The sequence below is a fragment of the Chenopodium quinoa genome, unplaced genomic scaffold (genome assembly GCF_001683475.1).
Source record: "Chenopodium quinoa cultivar QQ74 unplaced genomic scaffold, ASM168347v1, whole genome shotgun sequence".
Classification (NCBI taxonomy): domain Eukaryota; kingdom Viridiplantae; phylum Streptophyta; class Magnoliopsida; order Caryophyllales; family Amaranthaceae; genus Chenopodium; species Chenopodium quinoa.
In genome coordinates this window covers 7,164,247-7,189,259 of record NW_018743955.1, presented here as the reverse complement: position 1 = coordinate 7,189,259, position 25,013 = coordinate 7,164,247, and the positions used below count along the sequence as shown (strand labels likewise).

Below are 25,013 nucleotides of genomic sequence, written 5' to 3'. Positions count from 1 at the left end.
CTAAACTGAACTTATTTTTACTGAACTGAACTTAATTTTATTGAACTAAAATTATTTTTACTGAATTTAAATTATTTTTACTGAACTGAAATTATTTTTACTGATTTTCTATTATAATTCTTCTTTAAGAAAACTGAATTTTACTGAACTAAACTTATTTTTACTGAACTGAACTTATTTTTACTGAATTGAAATTATTTTTACTTAATATTATTTTTTTAAGGTGAATCAAACCGGGCCTAATATAATGTGAAGCATTCGTTCCATGGGACTTGTTGGATCTAAGAACGCGACTTGGACATGCTTTTCGAACAATAAGTAACGGTTACATTAGTTTAGTTATAAAGGTGAATATATAGCAGTAGGAACACAATTTAAAAGCCGCAACAACTGATAATAAAAAGTGTCATACCTTGATACTTATACAATTCTTAAAGTCTTACAAACTATACTAATTACTACTTCGTATAATTCATTATTTCACCAATCACCATACATGCGTAAATTCTTTAGTTCGGCACATTACATGTTTGTCATCCACAGTAGCACACAGCAGCACCTATATGAAAAATGAAACCAAATGAATAAGAAATTCAATAACAATTTATGAAATATTGAAATAATAATTAAAAAAAATTATTGTAAATTAGAGATAAAATCTTACTAATGGAAGACTTTGTAAAGACTACAACGTCAAATAGTCTTAGGATTTTAAAAGGTGATATAGTGGCAATTAAAAATAATGGTACTTTTAAATGAGGCAAAGCAGAGGAGAGAAAACAAGAATAATAAAAATAGAAAGACATACGAACTCGAATATGTAAAAGTGATAATTAAATTAATACTTACCCTTCATTGTTTTCTTCTTTTTCACCCTTTCTATGCATCTAGCGTCTCTGCCTTTGTTGGTTCCTCCTTGTCCTCCTCCTTGCCCTTGTAATATTATCTTCCTTTCGTAGGATTTTCATGATCAGTATGTGAAGATGCTTGCAGTACCATTCCCTATACCTTTTGATGTAAAGGATAGGCCCAATAAAGATGGTGATCCCAACTGGAAACCCAACTTCAGCACCCCTTAACATCCACTCTCGTTCACTCTTTGAACTCCAATTTGATCCCTCTGAAGAAGTAGGCGGAGTCACTGTTATTGGATCATGTGTTGTCAATGGTGAACCGAACAGTCCTTGGTTGCCTTCGTACGAAGATGCATTGAAGGATTGTAGCTGAGTGCTTGTTGGGATCTTTCCTGACAACTTGTTGAAGGAAAGGTTCAAGTAGCTGAGGAAATTCAAGTTCGCAAACTCTGTAGGTATCCTCCCAGTCAAGGCATTTGAAGAGAGATCCAACGATTCAATCTGGCTTAAATTCCCGAATGATGATGGGATATGACCCAAGAAGGAATTGTGAGAGAGGTTGAGAACTACAAGACCATTCAGATTTCCCAACTCTTTTGGTAGCTCCCTGTTGATAAGTATTAGGTGACTCGTACTTCGTTGCTTTGTCCGCCCGATCGGGCGGACATTACCCGGTCTGACCGGGCGGAAGAAGAAGAGGTGCCTGGCAAATTCGTTGAAGAAGCTGCTCTCGCGCGCCCGACCGGGCGAGCTTTCGCCCGACCGGGCGAGCCTTCGCCCGATCGGGCGGACATTGCCCGATCGGGCCGGGCGGAAGGGGTTTTTTGGAGTACTTCGGTTGTTGGAAAAGACGTGTTCTCGCGCCCGATCGGGCGGGCCTTCGCCCGACCGGGCGATCTGGGTTTTTTTCAGCGATTACGAATTTAATATTTATCATATTGTGATATTGTAACCTAAGTATATCTTAATTAGGAATCACTACTATATAAACTTCCTATTATCATTATTAGGGTAACGGAGAGAGAAACACAAGAGAGAGAATACTTTGAGTGATTAAGTTCTTCATTGTAATCTTTGTAATCTTTGCCAGTTTATAGTGAAATCATTCGATCTCGGTGCCCGTGGACGTAGCTATCACATCGATAGTGAACCACGTAAATTCTTGGTGTTGTTCTTATTGTTTGCATTGAATTTCTTTATTGTTTTCTTGTTTGTTTACGACCTTTGCTTCCGCTGTCGCACAACAATTGGTATCAAGAGCTCAGGTTCAATCCTTGGAGAGTTTCTTGAAGATAACAATGGCAGGAGATTCAACAATAAGAATTGAGAAGTTTACCGGGAAAAATAGTTTCGGGCTATGGCAAATTAAGATGAAGGCTCTGTTAAAACAACAGCAGATATGGCGTCCGTTGGCTCCAAAGAGTACTACTTCGGAGTCAGGAGACGGACCGACTGACTCGCAGTTAGAAGTTATGGAAGAGAAGGCACACTCTACCATATTACTTAGTCTTGATGATCAAATCATCACGGAGGTGGCTGATCAGGAAACGGCGGCTGGATTGTGGCTGAAGCTGGAGTCATTGTATATGACTAAGTCGTTGACCAACAAATTATTACTGAAACAGCGGTTGTTTAGCCTCCGGATGCAGTCAGGTACTTCCTTACGGGAACATCTAGAAAAACTTAACTCTATTTTGCTTGATTTACGTAATTTAGATGTTAAAATTGATGATGAGGATGCTGCGTTGATTTTACTTGTATCTCTACCGTCTAGCTTTGAGAATTTTGTAGAGTCTTTTGTTGTTGGTAAGGATTCTATAACCTTAGAAGAAGTGAAGGCAGCACTTCATACTAGGGAACTCAGAATGAAAGCTACGAGTGATAATGGGGATAATGGTAGTGGGTTGTTTGTTAAGTCCGGAAAGTCTAAAAAGAATAAGGGGTTTAACAAGGGGAACAATGCTGGGTCGGGTGCTGGAAACGGCAAGGATGGATCTAGTAAAACTACTACTAAAACATGTTATTACTGTAAAGAACCGGGTCACTTTAGGAATAATTGTCCGGTGAGGAAAAACAAGTCCCAGGCTGCTGTAGTTGAAGAGAAACCGAATGAGAGCTATAATTCAGAGGAAGATTTAGCATTAGTCAGTTCTGCTAGGTCTGATGATTTATCTGATAACTGGGTTCTAGATTCGGGGTGTTCGTTCCATATGTGTCCACGTCGAGATTGGTTTGATACATATGAACCTCGCAATGGGGGTATGGTTATAGTCGGTAACAATGCTCCATGTAAGGTCACAGGTATTGGTTCCATGAGGTTGAGGACTGTTGATGGGCGGAGGTTAACTTTGACTAATGTACGGCATGTTCCTGCTTTAGGAAAGAATCTGATTTCATTGGGTACCCTGGATGACTTGGGGTACAATGGTGTGTTTTCAGATGGGGAGTTGTGTATTTTCAGAGGTTCTGAGTTGGTACTTAAGGGTATCAAAAGGAACACCCTCTATGTTTTTGAGGGTGTTACACTGCCTAGTTCTGCGGTTTGCGCATCTGTATCTCACCAGGAGATGACTAAGATTTGGCACATGAGGCTTGGTCATATGGGGGAGAAGGGGATGCAGCTATTGTCCAAGAGGGGTCTTCTATCCGGGGTCAAGGTTGCCAACCTTGAATTTTGTGAGCATTGTGTGTTTGGTAAGAAACACAGGTCAAAGTTCAGCAAGGGTGCTCACATTACTGATGCAGTGCTCGATTACATCCATTCAGATTGCTGGGGTCCATCTAGAGTTGAAGGTATGGGAGGTTACCACTATTTTGTGTCATTTGTTGATGACAAGTCCCGATACACATGGCTTAGGTTGCTTAAGTCAAAGGATGAGGCCTTCAAAGTTTTCAAGCAATGGAAAGCTTTGGTGGAAAATCGACAAGGAAGGAAGATCAAGAAGCTACGAACGGACAATGGGCTAGAGTTTTGCAAAGACGAGTTTAATCAGTTCTGTGCAGATGAGGGTATAGGTCGGCATCATACTGTCAGGAAGACACCACAGCAGAACGGTGTAGCAGAACGGGTTAATCAGACACTGCTAGAGAGAGTTCGATGCATGCTCTCTAATGCAGGGCTTGGGAGGAGGTACTGGAGTGAAGCTGTGTTAACAGCTTGTTATGTCATTAATAGGGGTCCTCATTCTGGAATTGATTCCAAGATTCCGTTTGAGATCTGGAGTGGTAAGTTGCCTAATTTTTCGAATTTGAAGATTTTTGGTTGTGTTGCTTATTATCATGTTATTGAGGGTAAGCTGGATCCACGAGCCAAGAAGGGGTGTTTTGTTGGGTACGGGGATGGTGTGAAGGGGTTTAGAATTTTTTCACCTTCGGAGGGTCGGGTCATTCTTAGTAGGGATGTTACTTTCGATGAAAACACCATGTATTCAATTAAAAATGCAGAGATTTCAGATTTGAGAAGGGAAGGAGACAATTTATTACAGACAGATGGGGTACTTGAGGTACATCAGTCTACCATTGCTGATTTACCTCGGGTACAATATATTGATGATGATGCTGATGTTCCAGTGCCGGGTACTCCTGAACCTGAGATTACTCCTACTCATTCTAACTCTGGGGATGAGGTGGAGCAATCTAATCAGGGGTCATCTAGTCAACCTGACACCATTCTTGAGATGCCTAAACGAGTTATCAAGAAGCCTGTTAGATTGATTGAAGAGATGGAGGGAAGAAATTGCTGTGTTGATGCGATGACAGGTTATGCATTGAGTGTAGCTGATGATGTAGAGTCATTTGAACCTGCCACATATAAACAAGCAATTAGTTGTAGTGAGTCTGCGCAATGGCTTGCCGCAATGGGTGAAGAGATGCAGTCTCTTTACAAGAACAGAGTGTGGGAACTGGTAAAAGTACCGGAAGGGAGGAAGCTTGTGGGTTGTAAATGGATTTACAAGAAGAAAGAAGGGTTGTCGGAAACTGAGCAAATACGTTTTAAGGCTAGGCTAGTTGCTAAGGGGTTCAGTCAGGTAGAAGGGGTTGATTTTGTTGAGATATTCTCACCTGTGGTTCGACATACTTCTATCCGTGTGTTATTGTCAATTGTAGCACATTTTGATCTTGAGCTGGAGCAGTTGGATGTTAAAACGGCTTTCCTTCATGGCGATTTGGAGGAGGAGATTCTGATGAAGCAGCCCGAAGGATTCGAAGTTCCTGGAAAGGAACACTATGCCTGCAGATTGCTAAAGTCATTGTATGGACTTAAGCAATCCCCCGACAGTGGTACAAAAGGTTTGATTCTTTTATGGTTTCACAAGGTTTTGACAGGAATTCATATGATTGCTGTGTGTATCATAGTAAGCTGGATAATGGTTCCATGATTTATCTTTTGTTATATGTTGATGACATGTTGGTTGCCACAAAGAATAAATCTGATATTGCTAGATTAAAGGAGATGCTTAACTCGGAGTTTGACATGAAAGACTTGGGTGCAGCTAGGAAGATTTTGGATATGGAGATCTACAGGGATCGGGCTAGAGGTAAGCTTTTCTTGACTCAGAAAAGCTACATTGAAAAGATTTTGTCTCGTTTTGGGATGGAAAAATCGAAGCCTATAAGTACGCCAACTACTGTTAGTTGTAAGTTGTCTTTGTCTATGTCACCTCAATCAGAGGAGGAGTTGTCTTATATGTCTAGAGTTCCATATGCAAATGCGGTTGGTTGTTTGATGTATGCTATGGTCTGTACTAGGCCGGATATTGCGCATGCCGTGAGTGTTGTAAGCAGGTTTATGGCTCGACCTGGGAGGGAACACTGGCAAGGGGTGAAAAGGATTTTTCGCTACCTGAGAGGGACAGCTGATATTGGTCTTGTGTACGGGAATGATAAGGAATGCTTGGTCACTGGGTACAGTGATTCTGATTATGCAGCTGATGTGGATACCAGGAGGTCTGTGACTGGTTATGTGTTCACTTTGGGTGGTTCTGTGGTTAGTTGGAAGTCTACATTGCAGTCATCAGTTACGTTGTCAACTACTGAAGCTGAGTATATGGCTTTAACTTCTGCAGCTAAGGAGTCTATTTGGCTCAAAGGCCTAGTAGGTGAACTGGGTATTGCACAGGATTTTGCTACAGTGTATTGTGATAGTCTAAGTGCGATTTGCTTAGCTAAAGATCAAGTACACCATGATCGGACGAAGCACATTGATGTCAGGTATCATTTCTTACGTACTGACAAGAGGATTAAGGTGAAGAAGATTGGGACTGCTGACAACCCGGCTGATTTCTTCACTAAGCCTGTTCCGTTTAGCAAGTTTAAACATTGCTTAGACTTGTTAAATATTGATTACTACGTGATGTAGTAGGCCCTGAGGGGCGAAGTTGGGGAGCTCCTGGTGTAGGTGTGTTGGCCTTAAGGTGGAGCTTGCCCGGGGCTTGTGATGCAGGTGGAGCATTATGAGTTGTTATACTTGGAGACGAGTATGTGATGGGTCTTGGTTGAAGACTTATCGGGATGTATGGCTTATGCATGAGTCTTGCATCGGGTTTGGCTTGAGATGTTTTTCACTATGTCTTGATGGGGTCGTTTGCTGACTACGAGTTCTCGTCAAGGTGGAGATTGTTGATAAGTATTAGGTGACTCGTACTTCGTTGCTTTGTCCGCCCGATCGGGCGGACATTACCCGGTCTGACCGGGCGGAAGAAGAAGAGGTGCCTGGCAAATTCGTTGAAGAAGCTGCTCTCGCGCGCCCGACCGGGCGAGCTTTCGCCCGACCGGGCGAGCCTTCGCCCGATCGGGCGGACATTGCCCGATCGGGCCGGGCGGAAGGGGTTTTTTGGAGTACTTCGGTTGTTGGAAAAGACGTGTTCTCGCGCCCGATCGGGCGGGCCTTCGCCCGACCGGGCGATCTGGGTTTTTTCAGCGATTACGAATTTAATATTTATCATATTGTGATATTGTAACCTAAGTATATCTTAATTAGGAATCACTACTATATAAACTTCCTATTATCATTATTAGGGTAACGGAGAGAGAAACACAAGAGAGAGAATACTTTGAGTGATTAAGTTCTTCATTGTAATCTTTGTAATCTTTGCCAGTTTATAGTGAAATCATTCGATCTCGGTGCCCGTGGACGTAGCTATCACATCGATAGTGAACCACGTAAATTCTTGGTGTTGTTCTTATTGTTTGCATTGAATTTCTTTATTGTTTTCTTGTTTGTTTACGACCTTTGCTTCCGCTGTCGCACAACACTCCCCATGAAAGGCATTGTTAGAGAAATCAATGCTAGTGAAGATTGATAGGATGTATTGCAACTCATAGGTATTGCCTTTAAAGGTGACCGACACTGAGTTTTGATAGTAGCGACCATATGATGGACTAATAGAGCTCTGCAAAAAGCTGGTTTTTGATTGCTCTTTATTTGTTCCGATCATCATCAATGTCCACTTGAAAAAAATTTGGGATTTCAGATCACCAATAAAGTGATTGGAAGCTACATCCATAATTTGAAGTAATGGCCAGATTGAGCGACTTTCAGGACAAACAATGGCTCCATGAAGCTTGTTGGATCGAAGGACAAGAACTTGCAAGCTGGACAAGCTTTTCAAGTGACAAGGAAAAGTGTCGTTCAATCGATTATTTCCAAGATCTAATACCTTTAATGCTTTGCAGTAGCCAAGTGATCGTGGAATCGATCCTTGTAGATGATTCTCATTCAAGTTAAGAGTTTGTAGGGTGCAGTTTTTTCCAAATTCAGCTGGGACAGAACCTCCTAAATTGTTTCCTCTCAAATTGAGTACGCTGAGTGTAGTCTTGGCAAAGAGGCAATCGGGAATTGTCCAACTCAAGTGATTGTACTCTAGGTTCATAAAATGTAGGTTTGTGGCATTGCATAGCGTTTTAGAAATGGAAGTGAAATTATTGTTGGAACAATCCAGATATTCTAGCTTAGGTGAGGCAATAGAAAATGTTCCTTGAAGTTTGTTTGAATGGAGGTCTAGGTAGGTAAATAATGAATTATTTGAGAGTGTCGTCGCCAGAGGTGGTTCTAGCTCTACCAAGTGGTTGGAAGAAAGGTTCAGATTGTGAATTCCCCACACCCACCTGGGCACCAAGCCTGCAATGTGATTCTTTGACAAGTCAAGAGTATTTATTGAAACTTGATTTTTTAGAAAATCAGGGATGTTGTGCAAGTTGCAAGAAGCCAATTGTAGTTCTTGTAGCAGGGGAAAAGAGGAGTTCACATCTACATCAATTACAACTGACAAGCGATTGAATGAAAGATTAAGGGATGTGAGGTTTTTGAGACTGAGTAGAATTTCAGCGAGCTTTAACGTGCCATTAAAACTGTTTGAGGATAGATCTAGCCACTCAAGTTGTCTTAGATGGAAAATTGACTTTGGGATTGGCCCTTCCAAGTTATTGCTGCTTAAGTATACTTCTGTTAACTTGGAAAAAACGGGGTTTGCAGACTCATTCAGTTGCCCACTGAATTTGTTATTTTCCAAAGCTAAGAACTCGAGTGATGGCAATGAAAACAATGACGAAGAAATATTTCCATCTAGTGAATTGAATGACAAGGAAAGTGACTCTAGATTGAGTAGTTTCTCCCAATTTTTGCCAGTGATAGAACCAACTAAACTGTTGTTGTGGAGATTTAAGGTTTTCAGTTTCTTCAATGATGAAAACGATGGAATATGACCAGAAAATTGGTTATCGTTTAGTTCTAGATCCTCGAGTAGGTTAAGACTTCCAATTGATGATGGAATGGAACCAGAAAACTGGTTAGCAGTTAAAACTAACCTCTGAAGGAGGTTTAGACTTCCAATTGATGATGGAAGGCTTCCATTGAATTGGCAGTCTACTAGAAATATTGTACGAAGACTCTTGAGATTGCTAATGGAACTTGGCAAGACCCCGGAAAATTTTGTACCGCTAATGGTCAGCTCCTCAAGAGACCCATTGATGTAAAAGACTGGTAAAGTCCCTTCTAAGTTGGAATTACCAGAAATGTCAAGGGTTCTAAGTGTGGGTACTTGGAAAATTTTATGAGGCACTATCCCGGTTAAGTCATTAGAGGATAGTGACAGCATTGTCAAGTTTGTGAGCCTGGTTAAAAACTCTGGTACTGGACCAACTAGAGAGTTAATACCCAAACGGATGACAGAAAGACGGTGAAGCCTTGAAAGCGAGTTGTGAATTTCACCTTCAAGGTGACATTCAGACATGCTCAAGACTTGCAAGTGAGGGAGCGATGATGCTAACGTCTGGCACCATTGGCTCCCTATGGCTGAAATGTTGACTCGATCAAGATAGAGTTCTCTGATATTCGTCAAGTTTCTAACTATATCAGCCAAATTTGGCCTATTCATGTATGTTCTGAAACTAAAAGAAATATCAAGAACAACTAATTTGACAAGGTTTGAGATTTCAATAGGTACCTGACCTCTGAAATTGGTGTCACTATAAGGTGCAGTAGACAAATTGAGGTAAGTTAGGCTAGACAGTTTGCCTATTGCTGAAGGTATCTCATCCTGGATCTTATTTTCACCCCCCAAATTCAAGCTCTGGAGGAACTGCAGACGAAACAAACTGCTTGTATTGTCGATGCCACCAATGATATTTTTGTTGCTCAAATCTAAGCCAAGGACTTTACCGTTATTTGAGTTGTCACATTCAACTCCGCTCCATTGGCAATAGTTTGTGCTGTGATTCCACCCCTCAAGCTTGTCTAAAGCTTCGGAGTTGTACTTAAGATTGTTTTTTAACTCAAGGAGTAAAGACTTTTGATCGTCGAGATATTGACTGGAGATAGAGTGCATATACAGGCAGCTGTATATCCATAAACAAATCATGAAAGAAAGACATGATGAAGAAATGAAAGGCGGCATTTTGGTATAAAAACAGAGGTAGAGTGGGCAGTGGGTTAGTTGCTTGGTGATGAAATGGAACCTTATAAAGATATTTTAATATCATTTTGAGGTTTATAAATTTCATGGTGTCCTCCATCATAAAATAAATTGAAATATATTGGCGGACAATTTTTGACCGTAGACTGATTATTTGACTTGAAAGTCCTTTTATAATATTGAAACATCCATCATCTTTTTATGTTACGATGTTACATTGAAATATCTAGCATGGAAAATTGGCAGTAATGGTTGCGAAGTTGCGTTAGCAAAGTGATTATGTGCCAATAGTGGAGTATTAGAAGGATTCAAACTTTACAGCCTGAGCTTTATGTACTGATTGATGTATGACTATTTGTGCTCGATTGCTCATATGAGTGTTACCATTGCAATAGCTTTTATTTCTGAGGCCCTATTTGGTTTGATGTAAAAGGTTTTTATGGAAAATGAATTTTCCATTTTTGTTTGGTTTGATAAGGGGTGGAAAACAATTTTTCCAAGGGTGGAATATTTCATCCTTAATGATGGAAAACATTTTCCTTTCCCAAGGGAAGCCACATTTTCCTCTCTCTTCCTTACCTCCTTTTTTTACTTCCCTCTCATTCATCCTTACATTTCCTCTCTTATTTTTTATTTTCTTAGACTTTTCTTGTATGCAACCAAACAAAGGAAAACTAATTTGCAATTGTGTTTTTCCTTGAAAATATGTTTTCAATGAAAACTAATTTTTCATTGAAAATGTTTTACATTAAACCAAACGGGGCTTTATAAAAGTAATCATCGCCCTTTAAACATATACTCCCTCCGTATTTTTTTAAGTATTACAGTTTGACCGGCATATAGTTTTAGGCAATTTAATTGACTTAAATAAAATAAGAGGTAAGTGGAGTAGTTGGAGTATTAAAAAATTGTTAAATAAAGATAGTGGGGACGTGGGGTTAATATTTTATTGAAAAGTAATTAATGTGAGAGAAAAAATGTAATAAAACCAAACGGGGCTTTATAAAAGTAATAATCGCCCTTTAAACATATACTCCCTCCGTGTTTTTTTAAGTATTACAGTTTGACCGGCATATGATTTTAGGCAATTTAATTGACTTAAATAAAATAAGAGGTAAGTGGAGTAGTTGGAGTATTAAAAAATTGTTAAATAAAGATAGTGGGGACGTGGGGTTAATATTTTATTGAAAAGTAATGAATGTGAGAGAAAAAATGTAATAAAAAAATTAGTAGTGGGTTTGGGTGGGAAGCATGAGAGGAGAGAGATATAATATTTTACTGTAGTTTTTTGCCAAAAAAAAAAGTACAACACTTATTAAAACACGGCTGGATTTAATGAGTGTAACACTTTTTAAAACACGGAGGGAGTATACGGAAATGCAGAGTATGCATGCATGTTTAATCTCCTCATTGATAATGAATTATGATTCTTCTTAATTGGTGCAAATACGAGAATTCTAGATTTCTAGGTGTTGGGTCTTGCTGTTATAACTTCAGTACGTATGTAAGATGGAATGAGCAATGTGTTATACATGCCTACATGGAGTCATGGACTAACCCCTAAAGGCCTGATTGTATGACTAGAACCATTATTTATGTTGTCCAGTAATGATTTTGAGCTTCAATGATAGAGTATAAAACATATTCCTTCAAAGTGGAAGCTTTTGATTAGTTTATTACTTGGTATGATTGTAGCAATGTGAAAATGCAAATGATTTTGTGTTCAGATCAGTATGTACTTGGTATATTTAATTGTATGGCTGTATAGAAAATTTAAATTGTGCTAAGCGTGACATAAATGAACTTTTCTCTTTGAAGTCTTTCGGATTTATAATTGGTATTCGGTATTCTAAGCCGCTTGTATGATTCTATGGCCATGCTTTTCGAACAATAAGTACACTTTACATCAGTTCAATTATAAAGGAGAAGTTATATCTTTTCGAACAATAAGATGATTAAATTTAACCAATAATTATAATTTATCTAATTAAGAGATAATTGTATGGTTTTTCCTCTGTATTTAATTTTTGGAATTTGGTCGCAGTGCTACGGTTGTTTAGCTAGCTAGTAAATGATTTAAGACCACTTATTCATGTAATACGCCATGAAAGGTCTACAATGTGACATGAAATGCAAACCAAGTCTTCCTGTAGGCGCACCAATATTGTTTGTCATTCACAATATAGATGAAATTTCTTGCATTATACTTCGTATATGGTACATTGTACATACTACAACTCTCTTAACGACAAAATATTCAGACTAATACAAAATTTGCTTAACCATTTGTCGATTACGTATAGAAAGGGTCAGATACAATTAAAAGTAGTTTCTCTTAATAATTCTAAGATATATAAGGCCATTATAAAATTTGGTCATTTTCTCAAAATTGACTGGTTTATTGATGAATTGGAAGTCATTAAATTGAAATTTCTGCCATGGAAAATTTGCAGTACATTCCAAAATGACACACTTGTTAATAGGGATATGTTTTGAATAGTATTAACTAGTTATGCCCCAGGTCATTTTTTGTATATAAAAAAATTAATAAATTAAAGTGAAATTTATTGGTGGTTTTATAATTTTAATTTTTTTTTTTAAATATTATTAAACATTATCAAAATTCATTAAGAAGTATGCAGTTACCTAACTTTTATACTTCATATTAGTTTGTTTTATTTGTTAAAGGAATTTTTAATGTAATTTTTATCCTCTATTATTAAAAATTTCTTCAAGGTAAACACATGTTGTGGTTTTAAAATTGCTATGTATTTTTGTGTTACATATTTAAAATATGTATAGCCTATATGAATTATGAATGAGTAAATGAAAGTATGAGATTATATTGAGGTATATGTATAAGTTCAATTAAAAATTTAGAATTTATGAACATAAAATTTTTGTGAGGAAACATTGATGATCATTTTTAATATGACATGACCTCACATCATTTATCAAGTCATGACGATAAGTGGCAAGAATAATGACACGTGGCATGATTACAATTCTTATCATGAGTTTTAATATATAAAAAGATATAGATATAGATTATTAAAGTGTTTATGTGCCAATTAGTTAACGTCGAGCATTAGAAAGATTTAAATAATACTAAATCCCTATAACAAAGAAAAAATTTTAAGCTTAATACAGAGTACAATTTTACAGTATAGCGTGACATTATTTGAGTTATATGTGTGTGTGTGTAAATATATATATATATATATATATATATTATATATTATATATATTATATATATATATATATATATATATAGTGGTGATCTAATGAAAAAGATCTTAAAATAAGAAGGATGAAAGAAATCTCAATCATTCATATAAAGCAATAATTTAGCGGTTAATATTAGAAACAAAAAAATACGCTACTCTACTTCATCTGATCTATTTCATCATCTGTCTACCGATCAAATATCACTAGATTATAGAGCTTAGCTCCCACTAATTCATACTACTCTTTCATCTGATCAAGACAGACCGATTTGTCCTCAAAATTTCACTATTCGTGCTCTTTAATTGACACTTCTTATTTTCTCTCTCTTCCTCTTGGATCTTCCTCCTTCAAGTTTCTGGATTTTTTATCTCCTTGCCTTCAATTCTTCCCTCCAGTAGAAGCAATATGATCATCTTCACCATTTTAGATCATAGATTTTCATTTCGAATCACCTCGCAACGTCAATGTGTTGTTCCACAACTCTTTAATGGAAATAGAAGATGAGAGAGAAAGAGAAATAGGGTGTTATTAGGTGAATGAATAAGAAAACTAAGCAATCTTAAATTAAATCTAAAGGATAACATGGAATGTCTATTGGAATTTGTATGGGATGATATGTGAAAAGGGCTGATATGTTCCATAAAGCAGACATATCAGCCATATTGGCTTTTCGATACTTGGCACGTGGCAATTTTATCATTGACACTTGGCGATAAAAGCCTTGCATGCCTTGTAGCCACTTGTCATAAAATTTATTATAAATAGTAGGTTAGGATTCATTAAATGGTAAGCATTTAATATCTCTCTTTCTCTCTCTCTCTCTCTCTCTCTCTCTCTCTCTCTCTCTCTCTCTCTCTCTACTTTCTCTCTCTTACTTACCTTCTCTTAAACACATTCTAACTTTATCATCGGAGTGGTTATCCCCGGACCACCCCGGGGTTAGCTAACTTCTGTTCATTATGTAGGTTCTCAGCTTTCCGATAGGAGTATCAGGACTCAGGTTCGGACTCTCGGGAAATCGGATCCAGATAGCAACAGAATTGACAATGTCGTGCTGACTCGTGCCCAAAATCGTTGTTCTTAGGTGAATGAATAAGAGGAGTAAAAAATATGCATATTTAGAATTAAAATTATGCACAAATTATGCACATTTGATTTAAATTATATGCATATCGAATTTCAGTCGAAAATATATGCACATTCAACTAAAAAAATATGCACATTCAGTACAAAATATATGCATATAAAATCCTTCTTACCCTTCTCATTTATTTTAAGATTCTTCTCATTTGACCCTATGTATATATATATATATATATATATATATATATATATATATATATATATATATATATATATATATATATATATATATCAATTACTACTGCAAGTTAATACCATTTTGTAAATTACTACCGCAAAATTAAAAAAGTTGTGAATTACTACCGCAAATAATTTTAAGATGTTGCGATTACTACCAAACCCCCATTAAAGAACCCAACTATGACATCATTATATCACTTTAACCAATTACTAGTGCAAGGTAGAATGGGCAGTGGGTTAGTTGCTTGGTGATGAAATGGAACCCTACTTATAAAGATTTTTCAATATCACTTTGAGGTTCATAATTTAGGGCCTGTTCTCATTGACTGAACTGAACTGAACTGAATTGAGCTGAACTGAAATTGAAATGAACTGAACTGAAATGAATATTTTATAAGAGAAGGAAATTAGGAGCTGAACTAAACTGAACTGAACTGAATTGAGCTAAATTGAACTCAACTGAACTGAACTCAACTGAACTGAATTTCAACGTAAGAGAACAGACCCTTAAATTGAAATATATTGGCGGACAATTTTTTACCGTAGACTGATTTTTTTGACTTGAAAGTCCTTTTTTAATACTTAAACATTCATCATCTTTTTATGTTACGATGTTACATTGAAATTTCTAGCATGGAAAATTGGCAATAATGGTTGCGAAGTTGCGATTTAGCAAAGTGTTTATGTGCCAATCAGTGGAGTATTAGAAGGATTCAAACTTTACAGCCTGTGCTTTATGTTGATGTTTAAAGGTTTTGATGATGAGGAACTTAAGTTACAACAAAATCATCTCATAAAGGTTTTTCAAGTGTTTGTTTAGTTTAGGTGAAATTGATCTTGGAGATGGAAGAAGTAACTGAAGCTAAGAAGACTTGAAGGAGTTCTTTATCAAGAAAGTTATTCAAAATAGAAGAAGAGTTCCCTCACAGGAACTGAGTTCCCTAACAGGAACGTTCCTTCACAGGAACTTGAAGATGGCTGACTAAGATCTTTGGAGGAACTTAGTAAGCGTGGAGCTCAAGTAAGCCTACCAGATCAAGAGCGCAGCACATCAATGTTTTAGTTAAGATTTTATCTTCTAGATTCGTTGTTAAATATGTTAAGTAGGATATGCATGAAATTTATTAGAAGCGTGACAATTAGCTTGGCAAATAAATTAAAATCGGAAAAGATAAAAGATAGAAATCGAAAAAGATTTTCTTTAAATGTTTATTTTTTAAAATCAGTTTGTTAAAAAAGATATTATGCTTTTTAACTTAATATTTCTATCTTATTTTTCTGAAAAGATTTTCTTCAAAGGATTTACTTAAAAAACCGTGTTTTAAGATAAGTTAAGTTTTACTTATTTATCTTTATGAAAACCTACTTTCTATACAAGTAATACTTGTATAAATAGTAGAGAATAATAGGAGTTTAGGTTTTTGTGAGTTTATGCGTGAAGAATTACAGAGCTTTAATTGTGTAAGTTTGCCAAGCTTATACTCTTGTCATATTAGTTTCGGGTTTCATGCATAGCTTGCCTATCATATACTAGGTGTTAATACTTGTATTTGGTTTGGGATTATTTGGGTGAGAGTATTGTTATTATCATTGCATACAGAGAGAGCTTCTGGTGAGAAGGGGAAAGATCTGTACTTAGGGAGTACGAGAGAGTCTGAGTGTGGGACTTAGACTTGGTAGAACAGTGTCCTGTTCTGTAGCAAGTTCATTTAGGAACTTGTGAGTAGAGGCTTAATTATAATAGGTTGTAACTTGGTGTTTGCCCTATTATAGTGGAAGTGTTTGTGTTTGAAATCCCTAAGGTAGGGTCGATGTTTTACTTCTAGTTGGGCACTAGAAGGTTTCCTCGTAAAATACTGTGTGCTTTGCAAGTTCCTATTTTATTCTGTTTTATATTTCAAAAAGTAGTCATTAGGAACTCACCTACAATTCACCCCCCCTCTTGTAGAGTTCATCTCAACTAACACTTTATGTACAGATTGATGTATTTGTGCTCAATTGCTCACATGAGTGTTACCATTGCAATAGCTTTTATTTCTGAGTTATGAAAGTAATCAGTGCCCTTTAAACATATATACGGAAATGCAGAGTATGCATGTTTAATTTCCTCATTGATAATGAATTATGATTCTTCTTGGTGCAAATACGAGAATTCTAGGTGTTGCGTCTTGCTGCTATAACTTCAGTACGTAAGATGGAATGAGCAATGTGTTATACATGGACTAACCCCTGAAGGCCTGATTATATGACTAGAACCTTAATTTATGTTGTCTAGTAATGAATTTTGAGCTTTATTGTAAGGCTTGATTAGTTTATTACTTTGCATGATTGTAGCAACTTTTGAGTATTAAAATCTTGAATATCGATTTGGTGTTGCACATTGATCACAAAATTCTATTCAATTTTATCACTCTGTCGTATTATTAATCTATTTCTTAGAGCTTTGAATGATTCATTGACTTAGTTTATTTCTCATGAAAGTACTTTTAATTAACGAAAATTTTCAAATGTCTGTGGCGTGAAAGCTTCACACAAATGAACTTGTTTCGTTAAAATTTTTCCAGCATGTATTGTCATTGGTAGTAAATTGATGTGTAAATGTAAATGATTTTTCGTTATGCTCAGTATGTACTTGGTATATTTAATCGTATGGCTGTATCGAAAATTTAAATTGTGCTAAACGTGACATAAATGAACTTTTCTCTTTGAAAATTTTCAGATTTATAATTGGTATATCGGTATTATAAGCCGCTCGTATGACTCTATGGCCATGCTTTTTGAACAATACGTAGTGAACGTTACATCAGTTCAATTATAAAGGAGAAGTTATTTCATACGGAGTATGTATAACGTAGTAGGAGCACAATATTTAAAAGTGGCAACAATTGATTAAAAAAAGTGTCATACCTTGATACTTATACAACTCTTAAAGTCTTACAAACTATACTAATTACTACTCCATATAATTCAATATTTCACCATACATGCGTAAAATCTTTAGTTTGGCACATTACATATCTGTCATCCATAGTAGCACACAGCAGCACCTATATGAAAGATGAAACCACCCACATGAATAAGAAATTCAATAACAAATTATGAAATATTGAAATAATATTTAAAAACTAACCTATTATATGGTAGCTTTCGAGATAAAATCTTACGTTCTTTGATGGAGGTATAAATAATGTATAATGGAAGATTTTGTAAAGACTAACGTTTATTTTTGAAACAAATACTCTTAGAAATTTAGAGGCAATGTAGTGGCAATTAAAAATGGTACTTTTAAGAGAGGCAAAACAGAGGAGAGAAAGACATACAAACTCGAATATGTAAATAATAAATTAAAGGGTAATTCCCAGTTTCTCTTCTTGAGAAACAAAGTCTGCATCTCATGGGGCTAATTTCGTATTTCGCATAGAAAATTAAGGGTAAAAGCGTCTTTTGGAGATATATGTCTAATTTCAACTTCACATACATAACGACACATTGACGGAAGCGTTACCCTCCTTCACTCTTTTACGACTATAGTCTCATTTTACTCCTGCCCATTTGAAGAGCATCTTCGATGGAGTTTCAAAAGCTCAAAGGCTACTTCAATGGAGTAAGTTGACACCCTTACCATTAGGGGTTGATCTTGCCCTTTTTTTCTTCCCTTTATATTAGGGTTTTCGTTTAATTCGGCGGCTCGTCGCCAAAAATGGCGGTGTGGTGGGGGATGGGTGAAGATGAAAGTTCGAGCTCCATTAATGGAGCTTGATTTGAGAAAAGGAGGAAGAAGAAGAATAGCGTGATTGTGTTGTTAGGCTGCTGGCCGTGGTATTGTTTGAGCACATATGCAGCCGACGAGGAAGGTTTGTATTGTTGATCTAGAAAAACAACTTTCATAGTTGTTGAATTCAACAGTTAACGCCGTTGATTTGGGTATTTTTATACCCGGCCAGGTGGCCCAATCAGAAAGCGCCACGTGTCCTCCGTATAGGTGCCATTTGGACCTATGGAATGATGACACGTGGAGGGTGGACTCTTCTCCGTCCTACGTGGACTGAAGGTCCAGCAGGGACCATTCAGGTGGCGACACGTGTCACTCAAAAAGTGCTTCAGAATCCTTTTGGGCACAGTGACACGTGTCACTCAGGCATTGGCCCTGGGATGGTGGCCTTCCAAGGCCCAAATCCCGAGGCGCCGTAAAACGGCGTGACCTAATTCCTAGGTCACCAGATCCTAGGAAGGCACACTCTTCAAAAGGACCCTATAAATAGGGACATTATGTCATTTATGACAAAAGGAGAGAGAATTTTGACACGCAATACGAGACAATACGTCACTTATCACACTTTACCTGAGCTTGGAATCCAAGCAGATAACTTTACTTCCGCACGTTTTATTTCCGAAAGTTTGCTGACTTAATCTTCGGAGGCGGACCCCCAACCATCCGGAGGTCCGTTTGCTTTGCAGGAACAGGCGTCCTCAGTTGAATCCAGTTTCAGTGTTGTAACTCTCCCGAGGGACAAAAACCCCCGAAACATTTGGCGCCGTCTGTGGGGAGAGTACCTCTGAAATGGCTTCACAAGAACCTGTACCAAATCCGGAGGCCATTCGGCCTCCAAATGATGTACTGGTCTAAACGAACCATGACTCAGGTGACGACGCTGAGGTCGAAACCTATGTGGATCCAAATGGATCCCTCATCTCTAAACGCATCCGCAGTAAGGAACGGCGGGAGCATCCCCATGTTCATGCAGGACCAAGCAAAACTGCTGGTTAGCCAAAGAAGCCCTCGGGGCGGCCGGTTGATCCTTCCCAGGCGGCAGGATCAGCTCCCGTCACTCGGGATGAACTAATGACTCTCCTGAGCAGTCTCAGGGGAGAAATCAAACAACTCGCCTCTAAGAAGTCGTCTGCCCCTAGAAAGGAGCAGTCGGCCAAGAAGCCAGCCCAAGCTGGCAAACAGAAGTCGGTCAGGGACCGTCAGCCAACTCCTCATCCTGCCCCTAAGGAGAAGGCCCGGCCCCAATTTGATCTCACTCGGCTCCGTTTCCCAGAAACGAGCACAAGAAAGCCCATCCGGCATGTACAGCCGGATGGCAGCAAGAAGACGTTCTCTGACGCTCGGCAATACATCGAGGAGAAGAGAACTCAGCTATCAGAGTCGGCTTCAACGTCGACTTTTCATGATAGCTTTCGGAATACCTCTGTGAGGTGTTCCCAGTCTGTACATGAGACCCCAGCAAGCAGCCAAAGGGTTCAGTCTGGGCCTCATGTGATTCAATCCGCCCAGTACATGGCACCGCCACTGTACCAGGCGCCAGTAGTACCTTACATGCAGCCTACCCTTTACGGGGGACAGGCGGCATACGGCTATCAGCCGATGGACTGGCAGCTTAGGCTGCAGCACCTTGGAGACCAACCCTCTACTTTCTCCAGAGAAATAACTGAAGTCGTGCAGCCGGCTAAAGTTAAAAACGTTCTGGTTGGAGCCTATGACAGGACCTCCAACCTAGAGGACCACCTGTTGGCATACACCCACCTCATGTATTTACAGGGGTTGGATGATGCCGCATGGTGTCGTTGCTTTCCAGCCACCCTGAATGGCATAGCCCAGCAGTGGTTTGGCAACCTGTCGGCTGGCTGCATAAATAGCTTCAAGACGCTTGCGTTCTTGTTTGCATCAAACTTCTCTGCGAACATCCCTGCCAAAAAGACAAGTCTTGACTTGGGCAATGTACAGCAGGGAGATAGAGAAGGTTTGCGATCCTACGTTAGGCGGTTCAATCTGGTCTGAATCCAGATTCATGGGCTGTCTGATGAGGTCGCCTTCACAGACTTCTTTAAGGGTCTGAAGGACGGGTCTACTTTTAAGTACGAACTCGTCCGCAAACAAATCTTTACCCTACAAGGAGCCTTGCGAGAGGCGGAAGCCTACATACAGGCGACCGAACTCTGCTCCTCCAATAAGCAGTCGGACCATAAGAAGTCCGACCGGCAGAAAGAGAGTCGGCCTGCTCAGCCGGCTCCTAAGCCAGAAGAGAGCAAAAAGAAAAAGCAAGTCTGGGCCATTGATAACTCTGATCAACCGACCCAGAAGAAGAAAAAAGAGTGGAAACCGTACGTCCCAAGGTACGAATTCCACAAGGACTGCTGCTCCGTCCTTTTGGAAATTAAGGATCGGCTAACTCTTGAAAAGTCGACTGCTATGAAAGGTTCCGCTGAAAATCGAAACAAGAACAAGCATTGCCATTTCCATGAGGATGTTGGCCATGACACGAACGACTACTTTAGTCTCAAGCGGGAGCTCGACAGTCTGGCCGACAAAGGACAGCTGAAAACCTATGTGAAGTCCAAAGTGACTTCAAAGGCAAATCCGGGGCAGTCCAAGAAAAAGGCTCCCCAACCTGCTATGAGTGCCGAAATTGATGAAGAACCGGTGTACACCATAGCAGGCGGATTTGCCGGTGGTGGCCCGACCATTCTGGGTACCAAGGACCATCTGAGAAAGATGGTCAATTTTGTTGAGGAGGGGGATGCAGCTAGCACATCCACCTTCCCTAAAGTTGTCATCACCGAGCAGGACAGAGGCAAAGTCCGTCGGCCGCATGATGACCCTGTTTTCATTGAGTGCAAAGTCGCCAACCAGCTGGTTGGCCGAATTCTGATTGACATAGGAAGTTCCTCTGACCTCATCAGCCTCAAATGCTTATCCAATCTCAAGTACAAACCGGATAGCATGATGGAGGTCACCCACACCTTAGTTGGGTTTGGGGGAGGACTTGTGCACCCAGTCGGGCGAATTGACCTACCTGTCCGTCTGGGAAGCAGGGGAGACGGTCGGCACATGACCATCCGTTTCCTAGTGGTTGAAGAGCTTACGGCTTACAACCTCATCTTTGGCCGACCCACTCTTAATGAGTGTAAGGCCGTCATCATCCCTACTCTCATGCTACTCAAGTATGAGAAGGATGATGGAACAGTTGGTTCCCTTAATGGGGACCAAAAGACGGCTCGAGAGTGTTACCTCTCGGACATCAAGCCTGCGGCCGCAGCATCCGGCCGGGGCAAGCAAATAATTGACCTCGACGATATCGAGGAAGAACAGTCGGCCCCACCAGCCGGAAAGAAAAGAAAGACTGATCAGCTGGTGGTGGTCAAAAAAGAAAAGCAATAGCAATCACTAACCGGGGAACGGTTGGATGATCTTCGTCCCCAGCCTGCTGGTGAACACATTGATATCTCTCTGGATGACAGCCGTCCAGAGCGGACTGTTAAGGTGGGGACGATTGCCTTTGCAAATCTGGGTGAAAACCTTCACCAGCTGCTCAAGGAATTCAAAGACATCTTTGCCTTTGAAGTGGAGGAGATGCCAGGCATCAGCCCGGATCTCGCTGTCCACAAACTCGCCGTGGATCCTAAAAAGAAGCCCATCCGGCAAAAGAAAAGAAACCACGGCAAAGAAAGAAGTCAGGCGGCAGCTGCCGAAGTAAAAAAGCTGTTAGATGCCAAGTTCATTCGGCCGTGCAACTTCCCTGAGTGGGTAGCTAACGTTGTGTTAGTAAAAAAGCCGAATGGAACTTGGCGGATGTGTGTTAATTACACAGACGTCAACAAGGCATGTCCAAAGGATAGCTATCCACTGCCTAAGATCGACAGTCTGGTCGACTCAATAGCCGGACATGCCCTGATGAGTTTCATGGATGCCTATTCAAGTTTCCATCAGATCCCCCTGTGGAAAAAAGATCAAGAAAAGACGGCATTCGTCTCTGATCAGGGGTTGTTCTATTATACGGTGATGCCGTTTGGTTTAAAGAATGCGCCTGCTACCTTCCAACGAATGATTAATACGGTCTTCATTAATCAAATCGGAAGGAATGTAGAGGCGTACATTGATGATATGATAGTCAAATCCAAACAGCAGGCGGATCACCTTGCTTATCTCCGAGAAACATTCGCCACACTCAGGTGGCACAAGGTCATGCTTAACCCAAAAAAGTGTGTCTTTGGTGTTGAGTCTGGGAAGTTTCTCGGATTTTTGATTTGGGTATTTTGGGTATTTTTATTGTCATCAAAAAGTGTGTCTTTGGTGTTGAGTCTGGGAAGTTTCTCGGATTTTTGATTGACCAAAGGGGAATAGTGGCCAACCCTGAGAAAATACAGGCGGTGATCGATATGCAGTCGCCCCGTACTGTGAAGGAAGTGCAAAACTAACAGGTTGTTTGGTGGCCCTGGGGAGATTCCTCAGCCGGTCAGGCGACAAGTGTCTCTACTTTTTCCAGGCAATCAAAAAGAAGACAAACTTTGAATGGGGGGATGATGCAGAGGCGGCCTTTCAAAGGCTAAAAACTCATCTGCACTCTTTGCCGAGGCTTGTCAGCCCTTTGCCTAAAGAGAAGCTCTTCATGTACTTAGCCGTCTCTGATCATGCCCTCAGTGCCGTCCTCTTAGCTGAAAGAGACGGCATCCAGCTCCCGGTGTATTTCATAAGCCATGTTTTGAGAAACGCGGAGCTTCGGTACCCCATGGTTGAGAAATTCGGCCTTTCCCTTTACATGGCCATCAAGAAGCTTAAACCTTACTTCTTGGCGCATGCGGTAGAGGTCTATACTGACCAACCGATCAAACGACCACTCACAACCTTGGAGTCTTCTGGACGAATGCTCAAATGGGCGATTGAAATGCAAGGATTAGAAATCACTTACGAACCAAGGAAGGCAATAAAGGGACAAGCATTCGCTGACTTTATTTTTGAAATGACAAGGCCGGTTGTTCCGGACAATACAAACCAGGTTTGGAAAGTGTATGTGGATGGGAGCTCCACTGTGAAAGGCTGTGGTGCGGGGATTATCTGTCAATCTCCTGAAGGAGATAAGTACGAATACGCACTACGGTTCAAGTTTTAGGTCCCTAATAATAAGGCCGAGTATGAGGCCCAGCTGGCCGGCATCCGGTATTGCAAGGCGGCAGGGGCGAAGAAGATATCCGCCTGCTCTGATTCTCAACTGGTCGTACTCCAAGTTAATGGAACGTACGAGGCCACTCATCCGGCCATGATAAAATATTTGCAGGCGGTCAAGAGTGAAGTTGGGTCACTTGAAGAATTTCATCTAACTCAAGTGCCCAGGTCTTCAAACAATCAGGCGGATGCTTTGTCCAAGTTGGCATCATCCGCCTCCTGTGAAACGCCTCGGTCAGTTTTCTGGGAGGTCATGGAAAAAAGAAGTATATCTGAGGAAGACCCCATTGGAATTCTTGACCGAAGCTCAACCTGGATGGACAGCATCCGGGCCTATCTTGCAGACGGCACGCTCCCTGACTCACCACGGGAGGCGGCTGTTCTAAAAAAACGAGCAGCTAACTTCGAGTTGCGACAAGGAGAACTCTTCAGGGCTGGCTTTTTGAAACCCCTGTTGAAGTGTGATACCCCTGAAAAGGGGAACGAAGTCCTCGAAGAGTTGCATTCGGGATTCTGCGCCTCCCATATAGGCGGCAGATCCCTCGCGGCCAAGGCCAGGCGGCTTTACTTTTGGCCAACTCTGGAGTCGGATGCCATGGAAATGGTAAAAAAATGTGACAAGTGCCAAAAGTTTGGCAAGCTCATCCATCGTCCGGCTACAGACCTGACGGCCATCCACAGCCCAATACCCTTTGCCAAATGGGGCATGGACATTCTGGGGCCATATACAACTGCACCAGGCGGCAAGCGCTATATATTGGTGGTTGTGGATTACTTTACCAAGTGGGTAGAGGTTGAGGTAGTCAAAAACATCAAGACTAAAGACGTCATTTCCTTTATCTGGAGGAACCTAATCACTCGTTTCGGGGTGCCCATGTCTATAGTTTTTGACAATGGTCCTCAATTTGAGACGCCTCAACTCAAGACTTGGCTGGGAGACCAGGGGGTCTCAAGATTCTTCGCATCAGTCGGCCGGCCGCAAGCAAATGGCCAGGTCGAAGCCTTCAACAAGTTAATCTCAGACGGGATTAAAAAGAAAATTGAGCGGGCTGGTGGCCTTTAGGCGGATGAATTACCACACGTCCTTTGGTCCATCAGAACGACTGCTAAAGGGGCAACGGGAGAAACCCCATTCCTAATGGTGTATGGTGCAGAAGCTGTTCTGCCCATTGAGCACTATGAGCCGACCCTTCGAATCATGTTGTATGATGAAGAGGCGAATTGAGAGGCCATGCGCCTAACATTGGACTCACTTCCAGAGTGCAGGGGCAATGTTGCCTTACGTCATGAGATATACCGTCTGAGGTCGGGCTTACAACAAAAGAGTACACAAGCGTCCTCTCAAAGTGGGGGACTTTGTGCTACGGAAAATGGAGGCAGTCGGTAGGGCGAATGAACAGGGAAAGCTAACCCCAAATTGGGAAGGCCCCTACCGAATCTATGAGGAGGTAAGAGTTGGCACCTACCGCCTGGAAGAACCAGACGGAAGGCAGCTGCCCAGAACTTGGAATGTAGACAACTTGAAAAAGTACTACTTCTAAGTACGAATGTAAAGACCTCAATTTGGTAATCTCAAGTTTTGTTAATGAGAATATGCCTTCATTTCCCAACTTATCTTTTTATTTAAGTTTTTTAAGTGTCGCCTGTACCAAATACAGACGGCCAGTATGTTTTGAAAGCGTCTGTCCCAACAGCAGACGCCCCAATCCCTCTAAAGGAGCCGATTGTTTTAGAACAGTCATTCCTAC

The 25,013-nt window shown here is 40.3% G+C and overlaps 1 protein-coding gene and 1 long non-coding RNA gene across 2 annotated transcripts; both read right to left on the bottom strand.

The window, feature by feature from the left end:
• Positions 1 to 334: 334 nt before the first annotated feature.
• On the bottom strand, positions 335 to 2,017 carry LOC110689342. Its single transcript, XR_002504890.1, has 2 exons — positions 850 to 2,017; positions 335 to 559 (listed from the first exon to the last, which is right to left on the bottom strand). It is a non-coding gene; the product is annotated as an uncharacterized LOC110689342 (long non-coding RNA).
• A 5,306-nt stretch (positions 2,018 to 7,323) lies between these two features.
• On the bottom strand, positions 7,324 to 9,748 carry LOC110689510 (receptor-like protein kinase 5). Its single transcript, XM_021866294.1, has 2 exons — positions 7,403 to 9,748; positions 7,324 to 7,350 (listed from the first exon to the last, which is right to left on the bottom strand). The coding sequence occupies exons 1-2, from the start codon at positions 9,746 to 9,748 to the stop codon at positions 7,324 to 7,326; spliced, it is 2,373 nt and encodes a 790-aa protein (XP_021721986.1).
• Positions 9,749 to 25,013: the final 15,265 nt, after the last annotated feature.

What these genes read in the sequence shown, in the direction of transcription:
- LOC110689510 (XM_021866294.1), bottom strand. Translation starts at nt 9,748, where the DNA reads ATGCCGCCTTTCATTTCTTCATCATGTCTTTCTTTCATGATTTGTTTA. An exon ending in ACAAGCTTCATGGAGCCATT is followed by an intron (nt 7,351 to 7,402) that starts GTTTGTCCTGAA and finishes TTATGGATGTAG; the next exon opens with CTTCCAATCACTTTATTGGT.